The sequence below is a fragment of the Bos grunniens genome, chromosome 5 (genome assembly GCF_055505025.1).
Source record: "Bos grunniens cultivar Pamir isolate PY7600 chromosome 5, Bosgru_T2T1.0, whole genome shotgun sequence".
NCBI lineage: Eukaryota > Metazoa > Chordata > Mammalia > Artiodactyla > Bovidae > Bos > Bos grunniens.
The window spans coordinates 33,223,975-33,248,836 of NC_141169.1; the positions used below are offsets into that span (position 1 = coordinate 33,223,975).

General features: G+C 52.8%; 2 protein-coding genes and 1 long non-coding RNA gene across 14 annotated transcripts in view; 2 read left to right on the forward strand and 1 right to left on the reverse strand.

Annotated features, from left to right (window-relative positions):
- HDAC7 (histone deacetylase 7) overlaps positions 1-6,274 on the forward strand; it is a 36,768-nt gene extending 30,494 nt beyond the window's left edge. For all 9 annotated transcript variants that reach the window (XM_086399756.1, XM_086399757.1, XM_086399762.1 and 6 more), the window contains 7 exons: positions 449-568; positions 790-887; positions 2,068-2,186; positions 2,808-2,941; positions 3,259-3,343; positions 4,785-4,923; positions 5,067-6,274. In XM_086399756.1, the coding sequence (XP_086255882.1) occupies positions 449-568; positions 790-887; positions 2,068-2,186; positions 2,808-2,941; positions 3,259-3,343; positions 4,785-4,923; positions 5,067-5,112 (741 nt within the window). In that variant the 3' untranslated portion in view covers positions 5,113-6,274. The remainder of the gene's footprint in view (positions 1-448; positions 569-789; positions 888-2,067; positions 2,187-2,807; positions 2,942-3,258; positions 3,344-4,784; positions 4,924-5,066) is intronic.
- Positions 6,246-15,088, reverse strand: SLC48A1 (solute carrier family 48 member 1). 2 transcript variants are annotated; one of them, XM_086399774.1, is made up of 3 exons: positions 14,838-15,088; positions 9,050-9,217; positions 6,246-6,886 (listed from the first exon to the last, which is right to left on the reverse strand). In XM_086399774.1, the coding sequence occupies exons 1-3, from the start codon at positions 14,971-14,973 to the stop codon at positions 6,855-6,857; spliced, it is 336 nt and encodes a 111-aa protein (XP_086255900.1). In that variant the 5' UTR covers positions 14,974-15,088; the 3' UTR covers positions 6,246-6,854. The 2 variants fall into 2 exon arrangements, with proteins under 2 accessions (XP_086255900.1, XP_086255899.1); XM_086399773.1 differs by lacking the exon at positions 6,246-6,886 and adding an exon at positions 7,204-8,430.
- A 61-nt stretch (positions 15,089-15,149) lies between these two features.
- LOC147371740 (uncharacterized) lies at positions 15,150-24,862 on the forward strand. Of its 3 annotated transcripts, none has more exons than XR_015163720.1 (4): positions 15,150-15,328; positions 15,467-15,795; positions 19,333-19,520; positions 23,969-24,862. It is a non-coding gene; the product is annotated as an uncharacterized LOC147371740 (long non-coding RNA). The 3 variants fall into 3 exon arrangements; XR_015163721.1 differs by having other exon boundaries at positions 15,164-15,328; positions 19,321-19,520; XR_015163719.1 differs by lacking the exon at positions 19,333-19,520 and having other exon boundaries at positions 15,170-15,328.

A 24,862-nucleotide genomic window follows, 5' to 3' on the forward strand; every position in this document is an offset into this window, starting at 1 on the left:
CGTTGTCCTAGCCCCTCTTTAATGGAGTGTGGTTTCCATCACTTGCATCACGCCCTGACCTTGAGCAAGACGCAGTAGTAAGGGTTCCTGATGTGTGACCCTGGAAGCTTCCCTCTCCTGGCACTCACCTTCCCCCAACACGTGCTCTCCCTCTGGCTCTGGCTGGCCTGCCCTCGGTGCGGCTCCTCCCCTTCCAGGTCTCATGTTATCATCACCCCCACCTAGCGTGTTATGTACATTTCTGTACATAAGGTGGGGAGACTGAGGCTTACAAAGCACCCATGGGTCCCTGGACAGTTTAACTCTAGGAGTCCCCGTGTTCTCACCCCCAGGTCTAGACTCCTGACCTGCATAATGGTCACTGACCTGGAGACCTTTCCAGCCTGTCCTAGCCCCCATCTCTCTGCTTTCAGACCTGCCCTAATCCACTGCCCATCTCCCTGCACAGGACGTTCACCATGGCAACGGCACCCAGCAGACCTTCTACCAGGACCCCAATGTGCTGTACATCTCCCTTCATCGCCATGACGACGGCAACTTCTTCCCTGGCAGTGGGGCTGTGGATGAGGTAACCACATCTTCTGGCCCACTGACTCTCATGAGTGGCCCTAACTCTCTCTGTCACAGCTAGCTGTGTGATCCTGGGTAGGCTGCTGAGCCTCTCTGATCCTCCGTTTCTACATTTGGAAGGGAAGGGGCTGCATGAGCTGCTCTTGTAGCACTGACATCCAGGGGTTTGGATCCCGGGACACTGCTCTCTTCACATCTCTCCTGCCTCCTGTGTTCCAGGTGGGAGCTGGCAGCGGTGAGGGCTTCAATGTCAACGTGGCCTGGGCTGGAGGTCTCGACCCCCCCATGGGGGATCCTGAGTACCTGGCTGCCTTCAGGTAAGCTCACTAGGGGCCCAGAGGAGGCCTGGCCCAGCAGGGCCACCCTCTCCTCCCCTTTTCCAGCAGCACCAGGTTGGAGGTGATGAGGTGGCTTGTCAGCTTGTCCTCATCTAATCACTAGACATTATAAGCCAGCCCTGGAGTGGGGCTGTGGACTGAGACACAGGGAAAGGCATGGTTACACTAGACTCTAGGGGCATCCAGTCCCTGTGGGAAGACAGGAAAACAGACTGAAAAGGTCAAGGCGTACTTTATAATGTCACACGCTACCAAGAGCCAGTGTTGAGCTGAGTGCAGGGAGACAGGCAGGGGGAAGTGAGCAGAGCTGCTATGTTAAGGCAAAGAAAGCTGCCTGGAGGAGGTGGACTTTGCATAGGAGCTGAGAAGCCTAAACTGTGGAGGAAAAGGGAAAACAAGCAGGTGATGTCCATATTGGGGTCGTTGCTTAAGAAAAGCCATTCTAGAAGGGGGACTTGGCTCAGGAGCTGTTGTGGATTTCTCTCTGGGGGTTCCTAGATTCCATTTGGAGAAAGAGAAGCCTGGAAATAGGTCTCCGTAGACTTTTTGGGAGTATTCTTAATGGGAGTTAATTTTGTAGGAGCCTTGGGCTGGGGTTCCTGGCATCTGTGCACCCAGGGTCTTGAAGGACAGCAAAGTGGACCCAGGGATGGGTGAGGGATGAGGAGGGGCTGGCAGGTGCAAAGGATGAGCATGGATCTGGTGGCCCAGGACCTCAGAGGATCTATTGCCCGGGTCAGCTCTCAGGTGGTGAGTGGTGACGTGTGGCCGACTCAGTCCTAAGCAGGTGGCGGCTGAGTGCTGAGTGTTTCTGGTGTTGCCCTGAGGCTTTAGTAACCTGCCCCTTCCCTGTGGCCCTGCCCACCACTCCCCACTGAACACAGCGCACCAGCTCCTCTTTCATCCCCTCATCCTTGGCTCCTTCCTGCCTCTTGCCAGTTAAGAGCCCTGGGTGGCTGAGTCCTTAGGCTGTACCAGGGACATGGATGGTGGGCCAAGGTCGAGGAAGCCAGAGGCATCCGCTCATCCTGCTGGGAGTCCTGAAAGTAGGGTGCTTCCCCGTAGAGTTGGTGGGAGAGGACTGGGCCCAGGCAGGGCCCTCCACCTCCGCTGCTGGGCAGCCCTGCACAGCCTGTGAGCCCCCCTTCCCCGCACACAGGATAGTCGTGATGCCCATCGCCCGGGAGTTCTCTCCGGACCTGGTCCTGGTGTCGGCTGGGTTTGATGCTGCCGAGGGTCACCCGCCCCCACTGGGTGGCTACCATGTTTCTGCCAAGTGTAAGGAGACCCCTGCTAGGGGGGCGGCAAGGGCATGAAGGTGGGCCGGGGGGGTGGGCAGCGCTGCCCAAGTCAAGAGGGAGGTGACAGTGGCTGGCCCAGGGCCATGAGCATGGGACGGGGATCATGCACAGGTCAGGTCGGTTCATTGAGGAAGGCCTAAGTCACACCTGGGGACTCAAGTCCCGCAGACTGGAGGCTCGGTCACAGGACTTCTCCCACCCTGTGTCCTTCCCAGGCTGGGCGGGCAGCTTCTCCTGGGCGGGGGTGGATGGGAGGAGCAGAGTTCTCAGAACAGAGGGAGCCCACTCAGCAGTGCAGAGCCTGGAGGACAGGGAGGAATATGGTGTGTCTCAGTGGAAAAGACATGGGCTGGAGTCCCTACCCCGGGTTCGAGTCCTCGCCCTGTCACTTACTAGCCGCCCTTAACCTCACTGAGCATTCAGTGAGGCACACTAATAGGATTCACAGGGGGTTCCGTGTGAAAGCCATCGGTAAAGTAGAGATTTGTCACCCGAGTCACTCTTTCTAAGGGAGGAGCCAAGCAGAGAAATAACAGAGGTAGAAGGGGCTCCCCTCCTCTACCCCGGCCCCTCCTAACCCTCCTCATCCACCTTGTAGGTTTTGGGTACATGACGCAGCAGCTCATGAGCTTGGCCGGAGGTGCGGTGGTGCTGGCCCTGGAGGGTGGCCATGACCTCACAGCCATCTGTGATGCCTCCGAGGCCTGTGTGGCTGCTCTTCTGGGCAACAAGGTGAGGTGCCCGCCCTTGATCCGTGCATCTGTGGGGCAGGCAGTCCAGTTTTCCCAGGAGCAGCCCAGGCAGCAGGCAGTTGGGGCGCCTCCCTGGGGGCTTGCCGATGGGCAGGGTAAGGGTGGCCAGGCCCGGACTGAGGGGAACAGAGTGGATGCCTCTTCTCTGGGTCAGACCTCAGGTCAGTGTCCCCTGCCCCAGGCAGAGCCAGGAGCACATGCCTATCTGAGCCTGGAAAGTGAGGGCCCTGGGATGGGGGAGAGCTGGGCCTGTGGGTCGCTGTGAGGCAGGCAACTGATGCATGCCTTCTTCTGTAGGTGGATCCCCTCTCAGAAGAAGGCTGGAAGCAGAAACCCAACCTCAATGCCATCCGCTCCCTGGAAGCTGTGATCCGAGTGCACAGTGAGTGTGGAGAGAGGACACGGCTGACCCCAGACTTGGGGAAAACTCGGGGGTCTGTTGCCCCCAGGGACCAGAGCCCCAGGTCTTCCAACCCCAGCCAGCCCAGGGGAGCTGCTGCTGCTTTGGAATAGGCATTCTGTAAAGTACCCCATAGTAATGGGGGGCAGGCGCCCCCACAGGTGAATACCCTCAGAGCCTTCCAGATGGACTCAGCAGGGATGGGCAGACGGTGGGGACCAGGCAGGACTGGCTTCCCTTCCCCAGCTGCTGCCCTAGGCCAGGGCCCTGCCCCCAGCAGCACTCAGGCCTCGTTTGTGGAAGAGCTTGTTCCCATCCTGACCCTCAGTTCTGGCCACAGGGTCTTAGGAACTCCACCTGCTTTGGGAGCTGAGTCCTAGGTTAACCCCGCATTTGGAAAGCACTTTAAATTTTCAACTTCAGCTCAGCATCTATGGAGCACTTTATATGCTACCCATGATCTGTGTAGTGTGTGTGTGTGTGTGTGTGTTAGTTGCTCAGTCATGTCCACCGCTTTGAGACTCCATGGACTGTAGCCCACCAGGCTTCTTTGTCCATGGAATTCTCCAGGCAAGAATACTGGAGTGGGTTGCCATTTCCTCCTCCAGGGGATCTCCCTGACCTAGGGATCAAACCTGGGTCTTCTGCATTGCAGGCATATTCTTTACCATCTGAGCCACTGGGGAAGCCCCATGATCTGTGCTAGGGATACAAAATGAATAAAACAGATTTCCCACACCTGGGCTCGGCATGGGGTCATACATGACACTGAAGGTGCTGCTATACTTGGCATGGAGCCCTCACAGAGCTGGCCAGGCTCTGTGCTGGGCATGTTCCATGGACATTATTTCTCACAACAGTAGGCAAGATGGTCATGTCCACGGTCTAGATGGGGCAGTGGGAGCCCCGGGCAGATAAGTGACTTCCGACGGCCACACAGAGCGGCCGCAGTGTTGACCGGCTCTCCCTTCTGTGTCCTTCCCACCTCCCCTGTCCTGTGCTGGGCTGAGCATTGCTGGGGTCTTCATGTGAGGGGGACCCTGCGCTCCAGGAGGCTGGGACTCAGGGCTCTATGAGGTCACTGTGATGCAGACCCCATCCAGGGGAAGGAGGCCCAGATGGTGCTCATGGGAGCCCTATACCCATGGGAATGGGTCAGCCGTAGGGGTGGGGGAGTGGCCTGGGCTTTGTGAGAGCTCCTCACAGCACACTGAACCCTCACTTTCTCACGGTTGTGGGGATCAAGTTGGGGAGGGTGTTGTGTGGAGGTGGAGGCAGCTGAGAACTGAGCCCATGCTGAGGACACGTCTGCTACTCTGGGCCTTTGGCCTGAGATATGCAGCCTCAGTACCAGTCTAGTAAATGTGGCTGGCAGGTGGGGGGCCTCGTATCCCTGACCCTTCTGAATCAGCTTCTTGTCCAGGTGAATACTGGGGCTGCATGCAGCGCCTGGCCTCCCGTCCAGACTCCTGGGTGCACAGGGTGCCAGGGGCCGATGCAGAAGAAGTGGAGGCAGTGACGGCGCTGGCATCCCTTTCCGTGGGCATCCTGGCTGAAGAGCGGTAAGAGCCTGGGCTGACAGCCCCTCCCCTGCGGGGATCCCCCCAGGTCCTGGCACAGCCACTCCAGGCTTCTCAGGAAGCTGGGCCCCGGCCCTCCCTGCAGCCCCAAGCACTCTGGCAGCACCACCCTGTTCCTCTCCCAGGACCTCAGGGCAGCTGGTGGAGGAGGAGGAACCCATGAATCTCTGAGGCTCCAGAATGGATCTGCCACCCGCTGCACCCCGCCCTGCCCCACCCCGCGGACCTGGTTCTCCTCCAACTTCTGGCAGCAGTACCGGTTCCCGGGGTCTTCAGAGATCCTTCGGGCAGGTAGTCGGGGCCAGAGAACAGCCTTGACAGTCACCCCAAGGACCCTGAGAAGGCCCGGGGTCTAGGACAGGGACCAGAGGACCTTGGAGGAGGCAGGCTGCGCAGCCAGCCGGGCCCCGGTAGGCCTCTCCCCAAAGCAGAGTCTACCCCTCTGGGTCCCGGCCCCCGGCTGGGCCTGGCTCCTCAGGACCGCACAGAGGAGGACTGGCTCAGCTGGGCCCAGCCCGTAACCACTATTCTAGGCTCTGTAGACCCCGGACTTTGCACACAGCCCCAGGCTTCACACAGAAATGTGAACGTGGCCTCTGCCAGAGTGGCCCTTCCTAGGCTCTGGGGGCTGGAGTCGGGGGAGGATGGTTAGGAGGAGCTGAGGGGTCCCATGTCCCTGGGTGCAGGGGAGTTCCTCCTCTCCTGCTCCCTTGGATGACTCTGGAAGCTTCCTCCCCACCACGGGGCAGTGAGGCAAAGCCCCCTCTGAAAGCAGGCACGGCAGGCCTCCCATCTGGGCCCTGCCCCTGCCAGAGGACTCCCTGCGTCGACCATCTCAGTGCCCTGGTGGAGCAGACAGGTGCTCTTGGAGTTCCGTGCTTCCTGATCCAATGGTGCCAAACCCTTCATCTCTCCTCAGAAGCACAGCATGACCCCCCCAGGGCTCCCTCAGTCACCATGCCCCCCTCCATGAGCCTTCTCTCTTTCTGGGGTCTCCTGGACCCCAGCTGACTCTTGCCCTACATAGGACTAGCTTGGCTGAGGGGAGAGTGGGTGGGAGAGTGGATGGAAGACATGGGGGAGGGGGAGGCTACCCTGGCACAGTCTTCGAGGCTTCTGGGGTTGAGGCCTGGGGCCAAGAAGGAAAGTATTTGTGTGTATGTGTGTGTGCGCGCGTGCATGCACGCGTGTGCGAGTGAAAGAGAGGGAGTGTGTGTGCGTGCAAGTGCGTGTGTCTTCCCCAAGACTATACCCTGTGTATGTATGCATGTTTTTGTAAAAAAGGAAAAAAATGGAAAAAAATCTGAACAATAAATGTTTTATTTGCTTTAAAGGTGCATGTGAAAGGGCCTCCGGGGGATGAGGGCTGGGCAGTGGGCCCGCAGCTACACAGCAGTTTATACCTTATTTTGTGGAAGAGAAGGGACGGGTTGGGCTGGCAGGCAGCTCCCTCCAGCTCCTTGATATGTGGCAGCTGCCTTGCAGGAAGAATCTATCCTGAACCCACCCTGGCTGCCCCCGCCTGCCCCACCTCTGGGTAACAGGGAGGCGGCAGCTCTGGGTCCACAGACAGAGGACTGGTTAAGGGCTGGGGGACATGGAGGCCTGCAGACCCACTCACTCGGGCTTCCCTAAAGAGTCTCAGTCCCAAGTGGGACTGGTAAGTCACGTCAGGTAAGTCACCTCCTGGGGCCTCTGTTTATCAGCTGAAGTCTCCTGAAATAGACACTGTTGTGTTCCTGCCTGCTCTAATGTACCTTGACTCCTTAAGCATCTACTGAGCCTAGAAGAGAGAATGGTGAGGCTACAGGACTGGGCACGCTCACCCACTGTGAGGTGCTGGGGCTGCCGGCGCCTGTCTTGACAGTTCCGAGATGGCCAGGATTCTTCAGGCAGCAGAAGCAGCAGCCTCATTAGCTAGGATCTGGCCCCAAGTCTTCGGAGCCTGGAGAACACAAGGAAAGCATGTTCATCCATTCTGTCCTGGCCTCTTGGGCGACAGGCACTCAGTCCCACAGGCATTGCTGAAGCTGTGCCCAAGGGCATCCTCACCCTGGCTGGGGGTGTGTTGAGAGGGCTGGGGGTGTGCTGCTGGCCTAGGGGTTCCCCCATGGGGAGTCCCTCAAGTAGGACCAGAGGGAGAGAACCTCCTCTGTTACAGAAATGGCTTACTTAATGAGACAACTGGAGAGCCCTCCCATCCCCACCCTTCCCACCCACTGCTCCCACAGTCCATCCCGCAAGAAAGCACTGGAGGCTGGATGATACAAATGGCTGCTGTATTTTTGCTAAAGTGACAGTGACACAGATAAGGCAAAGAGCTGAGGGGCAGGACGCATCGGGTGGGAAAGGGGTGGACCGTGCAAAATGGCAGCCGAAGAAAAGATTAATGCGGCCCTTCCCTCCCCGCCCTTGGGCCAGTGTATAGGTGGTAAAGCAGATTTTGTCCTTTGGAAGGGAGATTTTGAAAGATAAAAAGCTCTCATGAAGGGCAGCTGGCAGGGGCAGTGGGGGTGGGGCGCGTCTGGGGGCTGCAGTGACTCGGGTGCCAGGAGGAGCAGGTGTGAGAAGACTGAGTGGAAATGTTGGGCTATAGAAGCCTCACTTGAGAGTTTCTTCTAGCCCAATCTGCTGCCCCCTTCCCCAAAGCCCTTTAGGGGGCAGGAGCACCTCCCCCAAGACCTTGAGTCTGGCCTCATTTGGGGCATCCTGCTCTGATGTACGTGGTGAAGGGGCAACGGCTCTAGCACAATCTTGGAGCCAGTGCTGTGGGAACAGAGTGGGGAGAGGGACACTGAACTCCCCCCAGGTCCCCAGGCCTTGGGAAAAGACAGCCAATGTCACCCACCCCTGGGACCAATGAGTTCAACTACCTGACACTTGGGGGACACAAGGATGGGGGTGCTGGGATAGGGGGTTGAGAAGCCTTTACTAGAGACCCCTTATTTGACCTGACCTCCCCAGGGTCCCACCCTGCCTGAGGGAGAGGGCCCAGGGCAGCAGAGACCATACTGCCTGCCCCTGGGCCCCAGGCACGGCCTCCATTGCGACTGTAGCCCTGGCCTGCTTACAAAGACTGCCCACTGAGTGCTAAGAAAATAGAGCCACGTTTTAAAGGTCTAAAGCTGCCCTCCAGCCAGGCTGATGAGCAACACGGCGGGGCCCCTCCCCACAGCAGCCAGGGCTCCCCCAAAGGGGACAGGACAGCTTCACAAACACCATCCGTCCTCCTGCTGTAGATTTTCCGCCTCAGTTCTGGGGTTCCCAGGGGGTGTACAAGTCCGCCTGATGTCTCAGAGGCTGAGTCCAGGTCCTGAGGACCATCAGGGTGCAGAACCCTCATCCCGTGGGGTCAGAAATCGCTGAGGATGCTAATGTCAGCAAAGTCAGCCCGGTAGCGGTGGGCGTAGAGGCTAAGCAGGAAGGCCCACTTGAAGGAAATGAAGCTCCAAACACAAGAGAGGTAGTAGCTGTTGGGGTCTGTGAGGCCTGCAGGGCAGAAGAATCCAACTGTGACTTTCAAGAGGACCTTGCCCTTGACCCCTAGCCACCATGCCACAAGCCCCGGGCCATTCTTCCCCACAGTCTCCAACAGAGGCTGAACCGATCCAGTGGAGAGATTAGGTGTAATAGAGGTTCCAGAGCATTCAGAGTTTGCTAGCAGGAAGCAGTGGGGATGAGGCTAGGTCAGGGCTGGCTAATCACAAGTCTGTATCATCATCCACCCTGCTATTGTGACACTGACCTTAGACCTCTACTTTCCAATCTGCTTCAGCATCGGAGCGGGCAGGAAGGGCCTTTGGCTACTTGCTTACTGCAGCCACCAGGGGGCGCTCCCATCCCGGAGCTGGGCAGGAGGCTTAAAGGTACTGCTAACCACACACTCCTGGATGCTGACTGCAGCTCACACTTACCCCTTCTAACCCAGAGGCTGGGGTTGGGGGGTCCATTCTCCCCACTTTAACAATGAGAAAACCTCGGTACAGGGAAGTTAAGTGATCTGCCCAGTCCTGTGGGCATAAACATTGGACGTAGCAAGGTAATCTGGGGTCTACTGAGCGCCCCACCCAGCGGCCCGCCCACTCTCTGCCGCGGCGGAAGTCCTTACTCTGGTGTCCAGTGATGGCCAGCACCAAGAAGGTGCAGAACGTGGCGACGGAGACGGCCGAGAACAGCACGCCCACGAAGAAGAAGCCGCGCAGCCCCTTGAGCCACGTTCTCCAGTAATCCTGCATGTACATCACGTGCGTCACCAGCACCCACAGCGCCAGCACACCTGCCGGGGACAGACCGAAGGAGGCTCAGGCGGGGGCCCTTCCGTCCTCACATGCCGACCCCCAGGGCCCTGCGGGTCCCCCCAGACCAGACTGTTCTCACAAAAAAAACAGTAAGGTAGTATGGGCCTTTTCTCTGTCCCTGTTGAGCGGAGTTTGCTGGAGTCCACAGTGGCCTGCGATGTAAAGAGGACATGAATGCAAAAGCAGCTGAGAGATTCTGGCTGCCTCCCAGTAAGCCAGACATTAAAGAGATTTGCAAAAATATGAAACCATGTCATCGTTCTCCCTAGTTTTTTGTTTGTTTTGGAAAACCTGAGTATTTCTTACCAAAAAAAAAGTTACTTATCACAATGTTATTTTTAGTATTATAGTTTAAAATGGTTAAGAATTTTTAATTCCTCAGTATTAATTTCTAATACAGTACATATTGATAGATATAACCCACATCAACAAAATTTCCTTGGGGTTTCCCCACATTTTAAGAGCATAAAGGGGTCCTGAAGTCAGAAAGTTTGGGGACCACTGCAGTCCAACCTGCTTTCCAAGGACTCCCTACTACCCAACCTGGGGCCACAGATGTGGGGGCACTGCTCCCACCCTGGTGCTCCTCCTGGGCTTCCCAGGTGGCTCAGCGGTAAAGAATCTGCCTGTGATGCAGGAGACGCAGGTTCCATCCCTGGTTCGAGAAGATCCGTTGGAAAAGGGAATGGCAACCTACTTCAGTATCCTTGCCTGGAGAATCCCATGGACAGAGGAGCTTGGGGGCTAAAGTCCATAGGGTCACAAAGAGTCAGACATGACTGAGTGACTAGCACTTCTTCTGATGCTCCTGCTCCCTCACCTTCAGAGGCCACCACCACCACACTGAAAGGCTAATGGCGTGGGCAGTGGGGCTCTTCCCAAACTCCATGTATTGGTTTTATGGGATGGGGAGGCCCAGTGGTAAAACCCCCAGGACCACCCAGTTCCCATGTGGCCTTCTTCTTGCTCTTGGCCAGACTCCATTTTATTTACTTATTTGGCTGTGCCATGTGGCATTCAGGCTTGTAGTCTCCTGACCAGGGATCAGTCCATGCCCCCGGCAGTGGAAGCGTGGAGTCTTGATCACTGGACTGCCAGGGAAGTCCCCTGCTAGACTCCATTTCCTAAGTTGTTTGCTGAAAGGGCAGGCCAGTTGCCCCCAGCTGGTCATAGGTTTGCCCTCTGGGCCTGGCTGGGCTCTTCCCCTCCAATGCCAGCTGCCAGTCAGCCAATACAATGAGTGCCCTCTGTGCCAGGCGCTGCCTGCCACCGCAGCCCAAAGAGAGAAGCAAATATTAATTCCATTGGCAAGGGTCTGGGGCAGAGCTGCAGGGTCCCGACAAGGGAGGAATGAGGAATGAGGCAGAGTCAGCTGTGTGGAGACTGCTGTATCCTGAGAGTCAGGAGGCCTTCCAGAAAGTGAGCCGCACACACTACACGCAGAGGGGCACTGGGAGGCTGGGGGAAGCGGTGGTCAGCTCTGGCAGGGGAGAGAGGGAGGGGAAGCAGATAGGGAGATCGGGGTGGGGGAGAATGCTTTGACTGAATCTACGATATTTAAGGGAGTTCACTAAATTGTCTATCCCTTTTTATGAGCCTGAAATATTTCATAATATTTTTTTAAGTTGGGGGAAAATAAGAAGGTGGAGGGGGAGTCATCACAGATCTCTGCTCTGGTTACCACCTCAGAAGCTGTCACAATTCAGGCAGCCTGGCAAGGGACAGAGAACCACGAGGCTGCCAGCCAGGAAGCCTGGGCTTGGCACTGCAGGGCTGCTCGTGACTCTCAGAGCCTCCACATCTGAAAGAAGGGACGCCCGAAGTTCCCACCAACCTGGAAACTGGGTGACACAAGGCTCCCCGCTAGTGAGGACTCACCTCCGCCAATACCTGCGGCTTCCTCTCCCATGGTGTTTGACCCACGCTCAACCCCTACTTCCCTCAGGGGTTAGGGATCTGGAATGTGGCCCTAGAGTCAGGTTGAGCCAGGACAAGCATGTCCTCATCCCTGCCTAGGCAGGAAGCAGGTCCAGGCCAGAGAAGGACAGAATACCAACCCCCCAGCTTCTGCGTACGTCTTCCATGATCTGAATGGATGCTGTGCTAGTCACCCTTCCCAGAAATCTTTCCCAATCATCTCACGTGCATCCTAAGTGTTCACTGGGGGAGCTGTTTGGTTTCTTAAAGGGCCCTAAGAAGGAAGGGTATTGTCACTATGCACATCCAAGCAGCCGTCAGATGGGCACCTCTGTGACAGCTCCACTTGCCCTCTGTCACCATGGAGGGGCTGAAATAGATGGCTCTCTGATGTTTTACACTTAAAGATTCTGGAAGCCAGCTTAGGGGAAAAATAAGGAGGTCAGAGCGATTCCCCTGTGACTCAGCAATCTCTGGGTTAGGAAACGCTGAAATAAGGGCCTGTGAGATGCCCTCTCTTAGTCTACTAGCTGTGCTCCAGCGGTGCCTCCCAAACACCCATGTATCCACCCCCACATCCATCCATGTAGTAAAAAGGGCTGAGCAGGAAGAAGAGGAAGACGACCATTCAGGGTGTTCCAGATCCCAGCTCTCCGTTAATAAGCAGGCACAACCTGCCCCCACCTCTCACTTCCCCTGCTCACAGGCCTGGCCTCCAGATAAACACCAGCCACATCTGGAAGCAGGCCCATCCCCACTCATCCTGGTTCCTGCCTCTGCCCATAGAAGAGGGACCGCCCCTAACTCCACCCAGGTGGTCAGTGAGGCAGCAAGAGTCCCCAGGGTCCCTCCCTCGCCTCAGCCCTGCTCCCTTCCCTGGGACACTCTAGACTGCAGGAAGCCTGGTCTGCATGACTCGGGGCAGAGCGGATAGTTTCCTCACCCAGCTGCGTGTCCATGCCAAACCTCACTCCTTGCTCCAGCCCATCTGCCTCAAGGAGTAGGGCCCTGCTTGGCTTGGGGCATCAAAGGCACACAGCTGGTCAGTGAAAGAACCCCCAGTGGCTGGGTTAGAGGTGAGGAGCCAGGAGGAGACTGGGGGGCCCACAGGGAAACGCAGATGAGTGAGCCACTGAACATGGGGCCCCCTCTGTTCCCACACCCCTCTCCCCACCCCAGCTTCTCTCACTCAGCTCACGGGAAGAACCTAGAGCCCGCTAGATACCCAGCCAAGCTTTCCAATCTTACTCTATTTTGGTCTACTAGACCTAGAGTCAGTCTTCTTCCCAAGGGTTCCCAAGCAAAATCATTTCTCCAGCTTCTCAAGCCACTTCTTCCCGGACAACCACCAGGATCAGGGAGAGTGGGTCTCCACCCAGGCACATTTTCCCAGGGGCTCCAGGAAACCAGCACCCCCCAGCAGCCCCGCCCGGCACACAGGGGAGGGAGTGCGCTGGGGCTGCCCTCTGGTGACTCGGCAGTTTCTGAAAATGCCAAGTCAGAAGTGGGGTGCTCACAAATCTGCTGATGATTCTCCCCAAAAGAGGAAGAGGCTGACTGGCTGCAGACACTCTCAGCACTCATTCACGTGGAGCGGGCGTGTGGCCCTCACTGCCCCTCCCCCACCTGCCCCGCTGCTACCACGAGGGCCACAACCACGGCCGCCGCTCCCACCGTCACCGGGCATCTTCGGTTCTGCAATGGCTGTCAGGGAGGTGCCAGGATCCTGCCCCAGCTGTTGCTGCCCTCACACCTCTCCCTGCACGCAACTCCATACATAGCTGGCCTGTCTTGGAGGCTAAGGGATGTCTTCAGGGAGGGAGAGAAGGCAGGACTGGGTTAGAGGGAAACCCTGGGACTCCCCAGGGCCCCCCAACAGGAAGCTGCAAGATGGGTGATTCAGGGAGAGGACAGACAGCTGTTACATTCTAGACCTGAATGGGGGCCTCACACAACACGCCTGTCGGCAGCATCTCCTCCCATTCCTAACAGAAGAGGAAACCGAGCCCAGGAGGCATTGATGTGCCTACGGTCACACACCTCCATGGGTCAGACTCCACACACCCAGCTCAGATTCCAGGGGTGGCCCTTCCTCCTCAGCTCCAAGCAGCCCCCTCCTGTCCAGTCTCATCAGGGCAACCCCTGGGTCTCACCTGAGGAGTCATCCTGCCATCCAGAGGGGAAAGCAGCAGGGCCGAGGGAAATGGGAATACTCTACAGGGACAAGAGAACCAGGAGGGGCATGGCAGGCGGGGGGAGCGGGGTGCAGAGCAGAAAGGGGCCAGGGGACTGCAGATAACTGAGCAGAGGTGGGCAGGCTTCCCCCAGGAGGACAGGAACCCACAGGTGGGGAGTCCAGGCGGGCATGAGGAGCAGCCCAGCCAGGCACCCACTCACCTTCCTTGGAGACCCCCAGTGCTCGGCTTGGCATTGCTTAGGCTGCAGTAACCTATGCCCCTCTTACAAGGCAGAAACCCCACCTCCATTCCTTCTCTATCCAGATCGTAGTCAGTAAGCTTCAGGGCAATGAGCAAATCTAGTTATTTTTAGTTAGTCCATTTAGGGCTCTTTTGGCAGAGTTTAGTTACCAATAAGATCATCCTAATGTAGAAGCATTATCCTCACATGTACTTTTTTCCCAGAGTGCTTTCCCACACAGATTATTTCATGGAGGTGTGTAACCCTGGGTAAGCTATTTATTTACACTAAGCCTCAGTTTAAGCCTGACCTGTAAAATGGACACAGGAATAATGACTAATTAAGGATTAAATGAGATGACAGAAGCAGTTTGCTTAACAGGGTGCCCGACACATAGAAAGCGTTAAAAAAAAAAAAAAAAAAAAGTGAGCAAGTAGAAAAAATATGTTTCGTCTTCTCACCAACTCTACAACACAGAGAAGTGAACAACATGCCCAAAGATGCAGAGCGAGCACAGCATTGGTAAGCACGGGACCTCCACCAGCGCGCTGACGCTCTCAACACCAGTGCTAGCCTCCTCTGCCCTACTGGAGGCACAGAAAGGGAGGCCGGCGGGGTTGAACGGACCTTGACTCAGGAGCCACAGCTCCTGAGGGTGGCACGGAGACACCGACGTGGTGGAAAGAAAACGTCAATTTCCCTCAAACCCCTAGCGCAGTCCTGAGCCCCCGCTGAGGACTCTGCCGGGGCTGGGCTCCACCCTGGAAGGAGGCAGCCGGGCTTCCCCGGGAAACCCAGCCCTCCTTTCCACTGACTCCTTCTCCGCGCTCACCCAGCCTCCAGGGAAGGGGCGCGGATCCCCCAGAACAAGTGCGTGTGTGTTTGGGTGTCTTCACACCTGGCCGCCCATAGGAGGTGGCGAGGGCAGCGGGCGCACAGGGGCGCTGTCACCGAGGCACAGGGTGGAGAGCGGACGGGCTAACCTGGGGGCTGCGGGGCTGGTGAAAACGGCAGAGGCGGGACATCGGGGCCCTGGACCTGGGGCGGGCATTGGGTCCCCGAGGTCCCCTAGGGATGCCCAGAAGCCCGGGCCCACGAGGGGCCTGCTCTGCCCACGGCCAGTCTTGGGTAAACACGCCACCCACTCCCCGGGGAAGCGCCGCCAGGGAGGAGCTTCCCGGAGCAGCCGCCGGCGCCTCCCCGCAGCCGGGCGCCCGAGCCGCGGGAGCCGGACCCCAGCGCCCCCCGCGCGCCCCGGGGTACCTGCGAGCCCCCCCATGGCCGCGGTGCCCGGCTGTCTGTAGACCACCGTCCAGACGAGGAAGATGGAGAAGCCGGCCACGGAGCTGAGACCCGAGTAGGCGGCGCGAAGGCCGAGCTGCAGGCGGGACGGGGCCATAGGGCTGCGGGCTGCGGGCGCCGGGCGCGGAGGGCGAGCGCGGCCGCTGGTCACAGGTGCAGGGCCCGGAGCCGGAGCGGGGAGCCGCGAGCCGAGCCGGAGCCGCCGGCCGCCCGCGCTCCGCCCCCGGCCCGCCCCCTGCGTCGCCGACACAGCGCCCTCCCCGGCCGGAGGCCGCCCGCGCCCGGAACCACCGCGGCGAGCGCGTCCTGGGCTTGCCTGCAGTCTGCGGCCCGGATCTCTTGGGGATGCCGCCTTAAAGGGCAGGTTCTGGGGCCCGTCGTCTGAGCTACAGTATCAGGATATTTAGGCCTCGGCGGAGCCCGGAAACACTCAGCTCTACAAACCAGCTGCGGTATTTGCTTTTAAAGTTTATCACGTTCTCGTTTAAAATTTCAGATGTAAATTTCTCGTTAAAAATCAATTATAAAAAATTAAGATATAGGAAATTACACAGCGAATATGATTGCTTTCGCGCCTATCTATCCATCAGGTTCCCTCCTCAGGCGTTAAGCAGTCTCAGCAGATGCTTCTCTCGGAACCCTTCTCGTCTTCTGACCTCAGGCTCCTTCCCGTCAAGGACAGCTCCTTTCTTTCATCTCCACAAGCGTACCCTTCCCACCCAAAACCTACCCGAACGCCACTTGCATCAGAGTCAGACAAAGCCAAGGAAGAGACTGGAATCTGTAGCAGGTGTGTACTGAGCTACGGCTGCGGGCCCAGCGCCATGCTGGGAGCCCGCAGGGAAGATCAAAATGTAGCACACGGAGCCCTCAAACACTTAAAATATAGTGGAGGAGGTTCATCGCATACTGGCACGAAGTAAGTATCCAATATACCTTGTATTTATTTCTTTTCCCTGCTGTAGCAAATTACCACAGATCTAGTGGCTTCAAACAACACAGATTTATTATCTCACAGTTCCCTAGGTCAGGTGTCCAAAAGTGGAACTCAGAGGGCTAAAATCTAGGGGAGGGCAGCGCAGCCTTCCTTTTGGAGGCATGAGGGGAAAAGCTGTTTCCTTGCATTTTTCAGCTTCTAGAGCTGCCCACATCCCTTGATTCCTGAGTGTCTTCGAAGCCAGCTCCATCTTCAAAGCCAACAGTCACACCACCTAGACCTCTGTTTCTGTCATTACATCATCTTTACTTTCTCACTAACTCTGCGGCCTCCTTCTTTTCCCTTATAAGGACCCTTGTGACTAAGAACCTGGATAATCCAAAGGAATTTCCCCGTTAAGATCCTTAACTTAATTACACCAGCAAAATCCCTTTGGCATGTGAAGCAATAAATTCACAAATTCTGGGGATCAGGACACTGACATCTTCAGATCAGATCAGATCAGTCGCTCAGTCGTGTCCAACTCTTTGCGACCCCATGAATTGCAGCACGCCAGGCCTCCCTGTCCATCACCAACTCCCAGAGTTCACTGAGACTCACGTCCATCGAGTCAATGATGCCATCCAGCCATCTCATCCTCTGTCGTCCCCTTCTCTTCCTGCCCCCAATCCCTCCCAGCATCAGAGTCTTTTCCAATGAGTCAACTCTTCGCATGAGGTGGCCAAAGTACTGGAATTTCAGCTTTAGCATCATTCCTTCCAAAGAAATCCCAGGGCTGATCTCCTTCAGAATGGACTGGTTGGATCTCCTTGCAGTCCAAGGGACTCTCAAGAGTCTTCTCCAACACCACAGTTCAAAAGCACCAATTCTTCAGCACTCAGCCTTCTTCACAGTTCAACTCTCACACCCATACATGACCACAGGAAAAACCATAGCCTTGACTAGACGGAACTTTGTTGGCAAAGTAATGTCTCTGCTTTTGAATATGCTATCTAGGTTGGTCATAACTTTTCTTCCAAGGAGTAAGCGTCTTTTAATTTCATGGCTGCAGTCACCATCTGTAGTGATTTTGGAGGCCAGAAAAATAAAGTCTTACACTGTTTTCACTGTTTCCCCATCTTCTATTTCCCATGAAGTGATGGGACCGGATGCCATGATCTTCGTTTTCTGAATGTTGAGCTTTAAGCCAACTTTTTCACTCTCCACTTTCACTTTCATCAAGAGGCTTTTTAGTTTCTCTTCACTTTCTGCCATAAGGGTGGTGTCATCTGCATATATGAGGTTATTGATATTTCTCCCGGCAATCTTGATTCCAGCTTGTGTTTCTTCCAGCCCAGCATTTCTCATGATGTACTCTGCATATAAGTTAAATAAACAGGGTGACAATATACAGCCTTGACGAACTCCTTTTCCTATTTGGAACCAGTCTGTTGTTCCATGTCCAGTTCTAACTGTTGCTTCCTGGCCTGCATACAAATTTCTCAAGTGGCAGGTCAGGTGGTCTGGTATTCCCATCTCTTTCAGAATTTTCCACAGTTTATTATGATCCACACAGTCAAAGGCTTTGGCATAGTCAATAAAGCAGAAATAGATGTTTTTCTGGAACTCTCTTGCTTTTTCGATGATCCAGCAGATGTTGGCAATTTGATCTCTGGTTCCTCTGCCTTTTGTAAAACCAGCTTGAACATCTGGAAGTTCACGGTTCACATATTGCTGAAGCCTGGCTTGGAGAATTTTGAGCATTACTTTCCTAGCATGTGAGATGAGTGCAATTGTGCGGTAGTTTGAGCATTCTTTGGCATTGCCTTTCTTTGGGATCGGAATGAAAACTGACCTTTTCCAGTCCTGTGGCCACTGTTGAGTTTTCCAAATTTGCTGGCATATTGAGTGTAGCACTTTCACAGCATCATCTTTCAGGATTTGGAATAGCTCAACTGGAATTCCGTCACCTCCACCAGCTTTGTTCATAGTGATGCTTTCTAAGGCCCACTTGACTTCACATTCCAGGATGTCTGGCTCTAGGTCAGTGATCACACCATCGTGATTATCTGGGTCATGAAGATCTTTTTTGTACAGTTCTTCTGTGTATTCTTGCCATCTCTTCTTAATATCTTCTGCTTCTGTTAGGTCCATACCATTTCTGTCCTTTATCGAGCTCATCTTTGCATGAAATGTTCCTTTGGTATCTCTGATTTTCTTCAAGAGATCCCTAGTCTTTCCCATTCTGTTGTTTTCCTCTATTTCTTTGCATTGATTGCTGAAGAAGGCTTTCTTATCTCTTCTTGCTATTCTTTGGAATTCTGCATTCAGATGTTTATATCTTTCCTTTTCTCCTTTGCTTTTCACTTCTCTTCTTTTCACAGCTATTTGTAAGGCCTCCCCAGACAGCCATTTTGCTTTTTTGCATTTCTTTTCTATGGGAATGGTCTTGATCCCTGTCTCCTGTACAATGTCACGAACCTCATTCCGTAGTTCATCAGGCACTCTATCTATCAGATCTAGGCCCTTAAATCTATTTCTCACTTCCACTGTATAATCATAAGGGATTTGATTTAGGTCATACCTGAATGGTCTAGTGGTTTTCCCTACTTTCTTCAATTTAAGTCTGAATTTGGCAATAAGGAGTTCATGGTCTGAGCCCACAGTCAGCTCCTGGTCTTGTTTTTGCTGACTGTATAGAGCTTCTCCATCTTTGGCTGCAAAGAATATAATCAATCTGATTTTGGTGTTGACCATCTGGTGATGTCCATGTATAGAGTCTTCTCTTGTGTTGTTGGAAGAGGGTGTTTGTTATGACCAGTGCATTTTCTTGGCAAAACTCTATTAGTCTTTGCCCTGCTTCATTGGTGGCCCATTATTCAGCTATCACATCTCTCTGGAATGTCATCTCCATTAACAGCAACTGTGCCTCTTTCATTCACACCAACACATAAAAGAGTTTCCAGCACATCAAATCCCCTTGGAAAACATTTGTTGAGTGGATGAATGTGAGTGAATGAAGGTAAGAATTAAATAACAATAAAGGAGATCATATACAAGAAATGTAGTCAGGACATGATTAGTTGCCAAGTGAATGATGTAAACCACATTTGCCTCACTTTTTTTTTTTTTGGCAGCACTGGATCTTCATTGCTTTTTCACAGGCTTTCTCTAGTTGCGGCAGGTGGGGGCTACTCTTCTTTAGGGTGCAGGGGCTTCTCATTGCGGTGGCTCCTCTTATGGAGCACAGGAGAAGAAGGCTCTAGCATGCCAGCTCAGTAGTTGTGGCCGGGGCTTAGTTGCTCTGAGGCATGTGCTGTCTTCCTGAGACCAGGGATCTAACAACATTGACAGGCAGATTCTTATCCTCTGAGCTACAAAGGAAGTATTTGCTTCACTTCTGAATAGTCTGGGGAGCTTCTTAAAAAAAAAAAAAAAAAGACCCCAGAATCCGCCTCTGCCTTATTAAGTTTGAATCTTGGAAGTATATATATATTTTTTAATGAGAAGTGATTTTAATTTGGTGAGCTTGGTATCCAGCCCTCCTTTGGGAGCTGCGGATGGAGGGAGTTACTGCTGGCTGTTCCGAGGAGGGAGCAGGCCCTGTGGTCCAGAGTGCACTGCCGTGGATGACTTCAGAGCTGGCCTGCAGGGCAGCGCTCCATGCAGTGGGAGCAGCCTGGGTGACAGCCCAGAAGGAAGAAAGAGCGTGGCAGGTTTGGGAAACTGTAAGTAGTTTGTGGTCTGTGGGTGATGTAAAGGGTTTTGAGGTTGGAATTATTCTGAACGAAAATGGCCTTGCTTGCTCTTCTTAGAAGGTTTCCCCCTCTCTGTGGAGCCAGGGGAGGGAAGTAACAGTTCTGTGTTTAAGAAATGTGGCCAGGGTAATAGTGTGAGGATGAACTTCCTTTGAAAAGACCAGAAAGCGGAGAGGCCATTCAAATCCTTCATCTCCCTATGCTTTAGTTGTCCCATCTGTAAAATGCAGACAGCTGTGTTGTTCGCTTCAAAGTATTTTGTGAGGAGTCAGTGCTTAGAAGAATGACTAGTATGCAGCAGGTGCTTCATAAACACCAGCGAGTATGGTTAGTAGCAGTGGAAAGGCTGTGAGGGCAAGAGATGGTGAGGGGAGAATGAAAGGTGGTTCAGGCTGAGTCAGCGAGAATGGGGAAGAGGGAACTGATTCAAGAAATATTTATGCTATTTGAACCTTAAGGTCAGGTAGCAATTAACTAGCTGGGGAGATAGAAAGGAGGAGAGCAAAAATATTTATGAATGCACATGTCAGGACTATTGGAGAGGAGTGAACAAACTCGTTACACTGGAGAGTGAGGTTGTGCAAGAAAATAACGAGAGATAATTATGTAACAGTAGCTTGGGCCCAGAATATAACACAAGAAGATTAAAAGCAGGCTGAAACTTTGGCTTAACTGTGAAAGCAATAAGGAGCTGTTGAAGAATTTCATGCTCAGATGCGGTTACCACTTACTATGTCACATGAGTAGGTTTCCCCTAACTCAGGAGAACTTTCTGCCCAGAGGAAAATAATTTTCTATATCTGCCCTCTCTACACTGGTAGCTACTGGTCACATGTGGCTGTTGAGTATTTGATATGTACCTAATATGACTTTTGAACTGTGGTGCTGGAGAAGACTTTTGCGAGTCCCTTGGACTGCAAGGAGATCCAACCAGTCCATCCTAAAGGAGATCAGCCCTGGGTGTTCATTGGAAGGACTGATGCTGAGGCTGAAACTCCAATACTTTGGCCACCTCATGCGAAGAGTTGACTCATTGGAAAAGACCCTGATGCTGAGAGGGATTGGAGGCATGAGGAGAAGGGGACGACAGAGGATGAGATGGCTGGATGGCATCACCAACTCGATGCACATGAATTTGGGTGAACTCTGGGAGTTGGTGATGGATAGAGAGGCCTGGCATGCTGCAATTCATGGGGTCCTGAAGAGTCGGACATGACTAAGCGACTAAACTGAACTGAACTGAATATGACTGAAGAACTAAATTTTTAATTGATTTTAATCTAAATGGCTACACATGGCTTATTGTTGTTCAGTTGCTCAGTTGTGTCTAACTTTTTGTGACCCCATGGATTGCAGCATACCAGGATTCCCTGTCCTTCACTATCTCCTAGAGTTTGCTCAAACTCATGTCCCTTAAGTCAGTGATGCCATCCAACCATCTCATCCCCTCCTGTCACCCCCTTCTCCTCCTGCCCTCAATCTTTCCCAGCATCAGGGTCTTTTCCAATGAGTCAGCTCTTCACATCAGGTGGCCAAAGTATTGGAGCTTCAGCATCAGTCCTTCCAATGAATATTTAGGTTTGATTTCCTTTAGGATTGACTGGTTTGGTCTCCTTGCAGTCCAAGGACTCCCAAGAGTCTTCTCTGGCACCACAATTCAAAGGCATCAATTCTTTGGTACTTAGTCTTCTTTATGGTCCAACTCTCACATCCGCAACAACTGCTGGAAAAACCATAGCTTTGATTATGCAGCTTTTTAATATGCTGTCTAGGTTTACTATACTGTCTAGGTTTGTCATAGCTTTTCTTTCAAGGAGCGTCTTTTAATTTCGTGGCTGCAGTTATCATCTGAAGTGATTTGGGAGCCCCAAAAATAAAATCTGCCACTGTTTCCACTTTTCCTTCATCTATTTGCCATGAAGGGATGGGACCAGACACCTAGTGGCTAGTGGCTACACATGGCTAGTGGCTGCCATATTAAGCAGCACATTAGACAGTACGGGAACCTCTCAGAATCTCTGCTGCTCTATCTGCAGGGTGGGAATGATGTGTAATCAGCTTGTTACAGCAACTGAGAAATATTGAGATGCTGAAGTTAAAGTACTCAACGCGGTAATCTGACAAATTATTATTGCCATTTTTGAAATTGTTGTTATCGTTATTACTGAACAGGGATAGCACAACAAAAACCATGTCTTAGGAAAGATTATTTAGACTTTAGTATCCAAGTTAGATTTGATGGGAAAAGAAAATTGTAGAGGGGAAAGCATCCACAATGCTATTTTAATGATATGATGTGGGATAAAGATCTTATCTGGGGACTTTCCTGGTGGTCATTTAGACTCTGAGCTCCCAATGTAGGGGGCCTGGGTTTGATCCCTGGTCAGGGAACTAGATCCTGTATGCCACAATTAAAATATCCTGCACACCGCAACAAAGATTGAAGAGCCTATATACCACAACTAAGACCTGGAGCAGCCAAATTAAAAAAAAAAAAATCTTACCTGGAGAAAGGCCAGGAGAAGGCGAAAGCATGGAAGGATTATGAAGCTGCAAAGCACACAGGTGTGCATCACACATGCTCTTCTCCCCACATCAGCTTCCCTTCCAAGGGGCTTTCAGAGAGCGAGCTCTCATTGCAATCCTAACTCAAGAAAACACCACCCCCCTCACCCAACATCCCTAAGAGAGGCAGCCACTCTCCCTGCCTGTGGCAGAGACCAGCAGTGCTCATCATGAGCATCTCTTTTTCTGGCCCATGACCTACTGAATTGGAACTTTGAACATGTCCCAGTTTCCTTGCAGTTAAGTTGATGCTATCAGAGAAAGTTCTGAGCATTGGAATCAAAGCAGAAGCAATGTGCCCCATTTCCAGGCTGGACCCATACAGTCTCCTGTGCACCGTGCATTCCCTCTTCCCATTCTGTGATGATTTTAGAAGCCACATGTTGAAGACAGCTGTGCCACATGACAGAAAGAGCCTGGGACCCTTAAATGAATGAATGAATGAACAGAACTACGCACTCCATTCCCCAGACCCTCCCTGGACTGTAATATGAATGAAAAACACTTTTTGTGTGTGTGCACTCAGTCACTGAGATTTCAGCCTTGTTACAATTAACCTCATTACCCTAATTTACCATCCCTCATTCCATTTCAGGTCATGTAAACATCTCTTACATGCATAACCTCTGATGTCACTTTTTTATTGGACCACATCAATATTAAGACAGACTCCTAACTCCCACCCATAGGCATCTTGTCTCCTAAGACATTTCTTTCTCACTCCTCCTAAGCAGGCACATTCCAGACATAGATCTCCTCCCACAATGCCGACTCACTGGAAAAGACCCTGATGCTGGGAAAGATTGAGGGCAGGAAAAGAGGGTGACAGAGGATGAGATGGTTGGATGGCATCATTGACTTGATGGACACGAATTTGAGCAAACTCTGGGAGCCAGTAAAGGATAGGGGAGCCTGGCATGCTGCAGTCTATGGGGTGGCAGAGTTGGACATGATTGAATGATTGAACAACAACAGCACAATGCTACCGAGCTATACGCCAGTTGATTGAGTTTATTGGATGTGTCAGGGCTTCCTCCTCGCTGCTTCTTAATTCCCACATGGAGGGAACTCTGATGTCCTTTGGGATATATCCTTATTCACTATGGCCTCACCGCTATGTCCAATTCATTAGCAAGCACAGTTGGGTCTGCCCTCTCTTTTCTCTCTGTCCCCATGCTTAGTCTAAGCACCATTGTCACTACCTACCCTTCTGCAGCAGCTCCCTAACCCGTCTTCCTCTGCTCCTTCTTGCCCCTCCAGTCCACTCTGCAGCCAGCAGCTGGACTGGTCTTTTAAAGATAACAACCAGAATACAGCTCTGCTACTGCTACTGCTAAGTCACTTCAGTTGTGTCTGACTCTGTGTGACCCCATAGACGGCAGCCCACCAGGCACCCCAGTCCCTGGGATTCTCCAGGCAAGAACACTGGAGTGGGTTGCCATTTCCTTCTCCAATGCATGAAAGTGAAAAGTGAAAGTGAAGTCGTTCAGTCGTGTCGGACCCTCAGCGACCCCATGGACTGCAGCCTTCCAGGCTCCTCCATCCATGGGATTCTCCGGGCAAGAGTACTGGAGTGGGGTGCCATTGCCTTCTCCGAGAATACAGCTCTCCCCTGCTTAAATCCCTCAATATTTTCCGTAGCAATTCAGGTAAGCAAATCAGAGCCTTGCCAACTCCAACCAGTCTCACCTCTACCCATTTCTGTTCAGGTACACTGGTCTTCTTTCTGTTTCTTGAGTGTGCCAAGGTTGTTCCTGCTCTAGGATGTTAGTAACTTTGTGTTTAGAAAGCTCTTCTCTCTCTCTTTTTTTTTGGCCATGCATTGTCACCCTGCTTATTTAACTTATATGCAGAGTACATCATGAGAAATGCTGGACTGGAAGAAGCACAAACTGGAATCAAGATTGCTGGAAGATATGCAGATGACACCACCCTTATGGCAGAAAGTGAAGAGGAACTAAAAAAGCCTCCTGATGAAAGTGAAAGAGGAGAGTGAAAAAGTTGGCTTAAAGCTCAACATTCAGACAACGAAGATCATGGCATCTGGTCCCATCATTTCATGGGAAATAGATGGGGAAACAGTGGAAACAGTGTCAGACTTTATTTTTCTGGGCTCCAAAATCACTGTAGATGGTGACTGCAGCCATGAAATTAAAAGACGCTTACTCCTTGGAAGAAAAGTTATGACCAATCTAGATAGCATATTGAAAAGCAGAGACATTACTTTGCCAACAAAGTTCCATCTAGTCAAGTCTATGGTTTTTCCAGTGGTCATGTATGGATGTGAGAGTTGGACTTGAAGAAAGCTGAGCGCTGAAGAATTGATGCTTTTGAACTGTGGTGTTGGAGAAGACTCTTGAGAGTCCCTTGGACTGCAAGGACATCCAACCAGTCCATTCTAAAGGAGATCAGTCCTGGGTGTTCTTTGGAAGGAATGATGCTAAAGCTGAAATTCCAGTAGTTTGGCCACCTCTTGCAAAGAGTTGACTCATTGGAAAAGACTCTGATGCTGGGAGGGATTGGGGGCAGGAAGAGAAGGGGATAACAGTGGATGAGATGGCTGGATGGCATCACCAACTTGATGGACATGAGTTTGGGTAAATTCCAGGAGTTGGTGATGGACAGGGAGGCCTGGCATGCTGCAGTTCATGGGGTCGCAAAGAGTAGAACATGACTGAGTGACTGAACTGAACTGAACTGAACTGTGGCAAACGGGATGAAGTAAAAAGTAGTGAAAGTGTTAGTTA

Coding starts and splice junctions, on each gene's coding strand:
- SLC48A1 (XM_086399773.1), bottom strand. CDS start 14,973: ATGGCCCCGTCCCGCCTGCAGCTCGGCCTTCGCGCCGCCTACTCGGGT. Junction 9,218..14,837: donor GGCCATGGGGGGGCTCGCAG/GTACCCCGGGGC, acceptor TGTCCCCGGCAG/GTGTGCTGGCGCTGTGGGTG. Junction 8,431..9,049: donor GGCCATCACTGGACACCAGA/GTAAGGACTTCC, acceptor TCTGCCCTGCAG/GCCTCACAGACCCCAACAGC.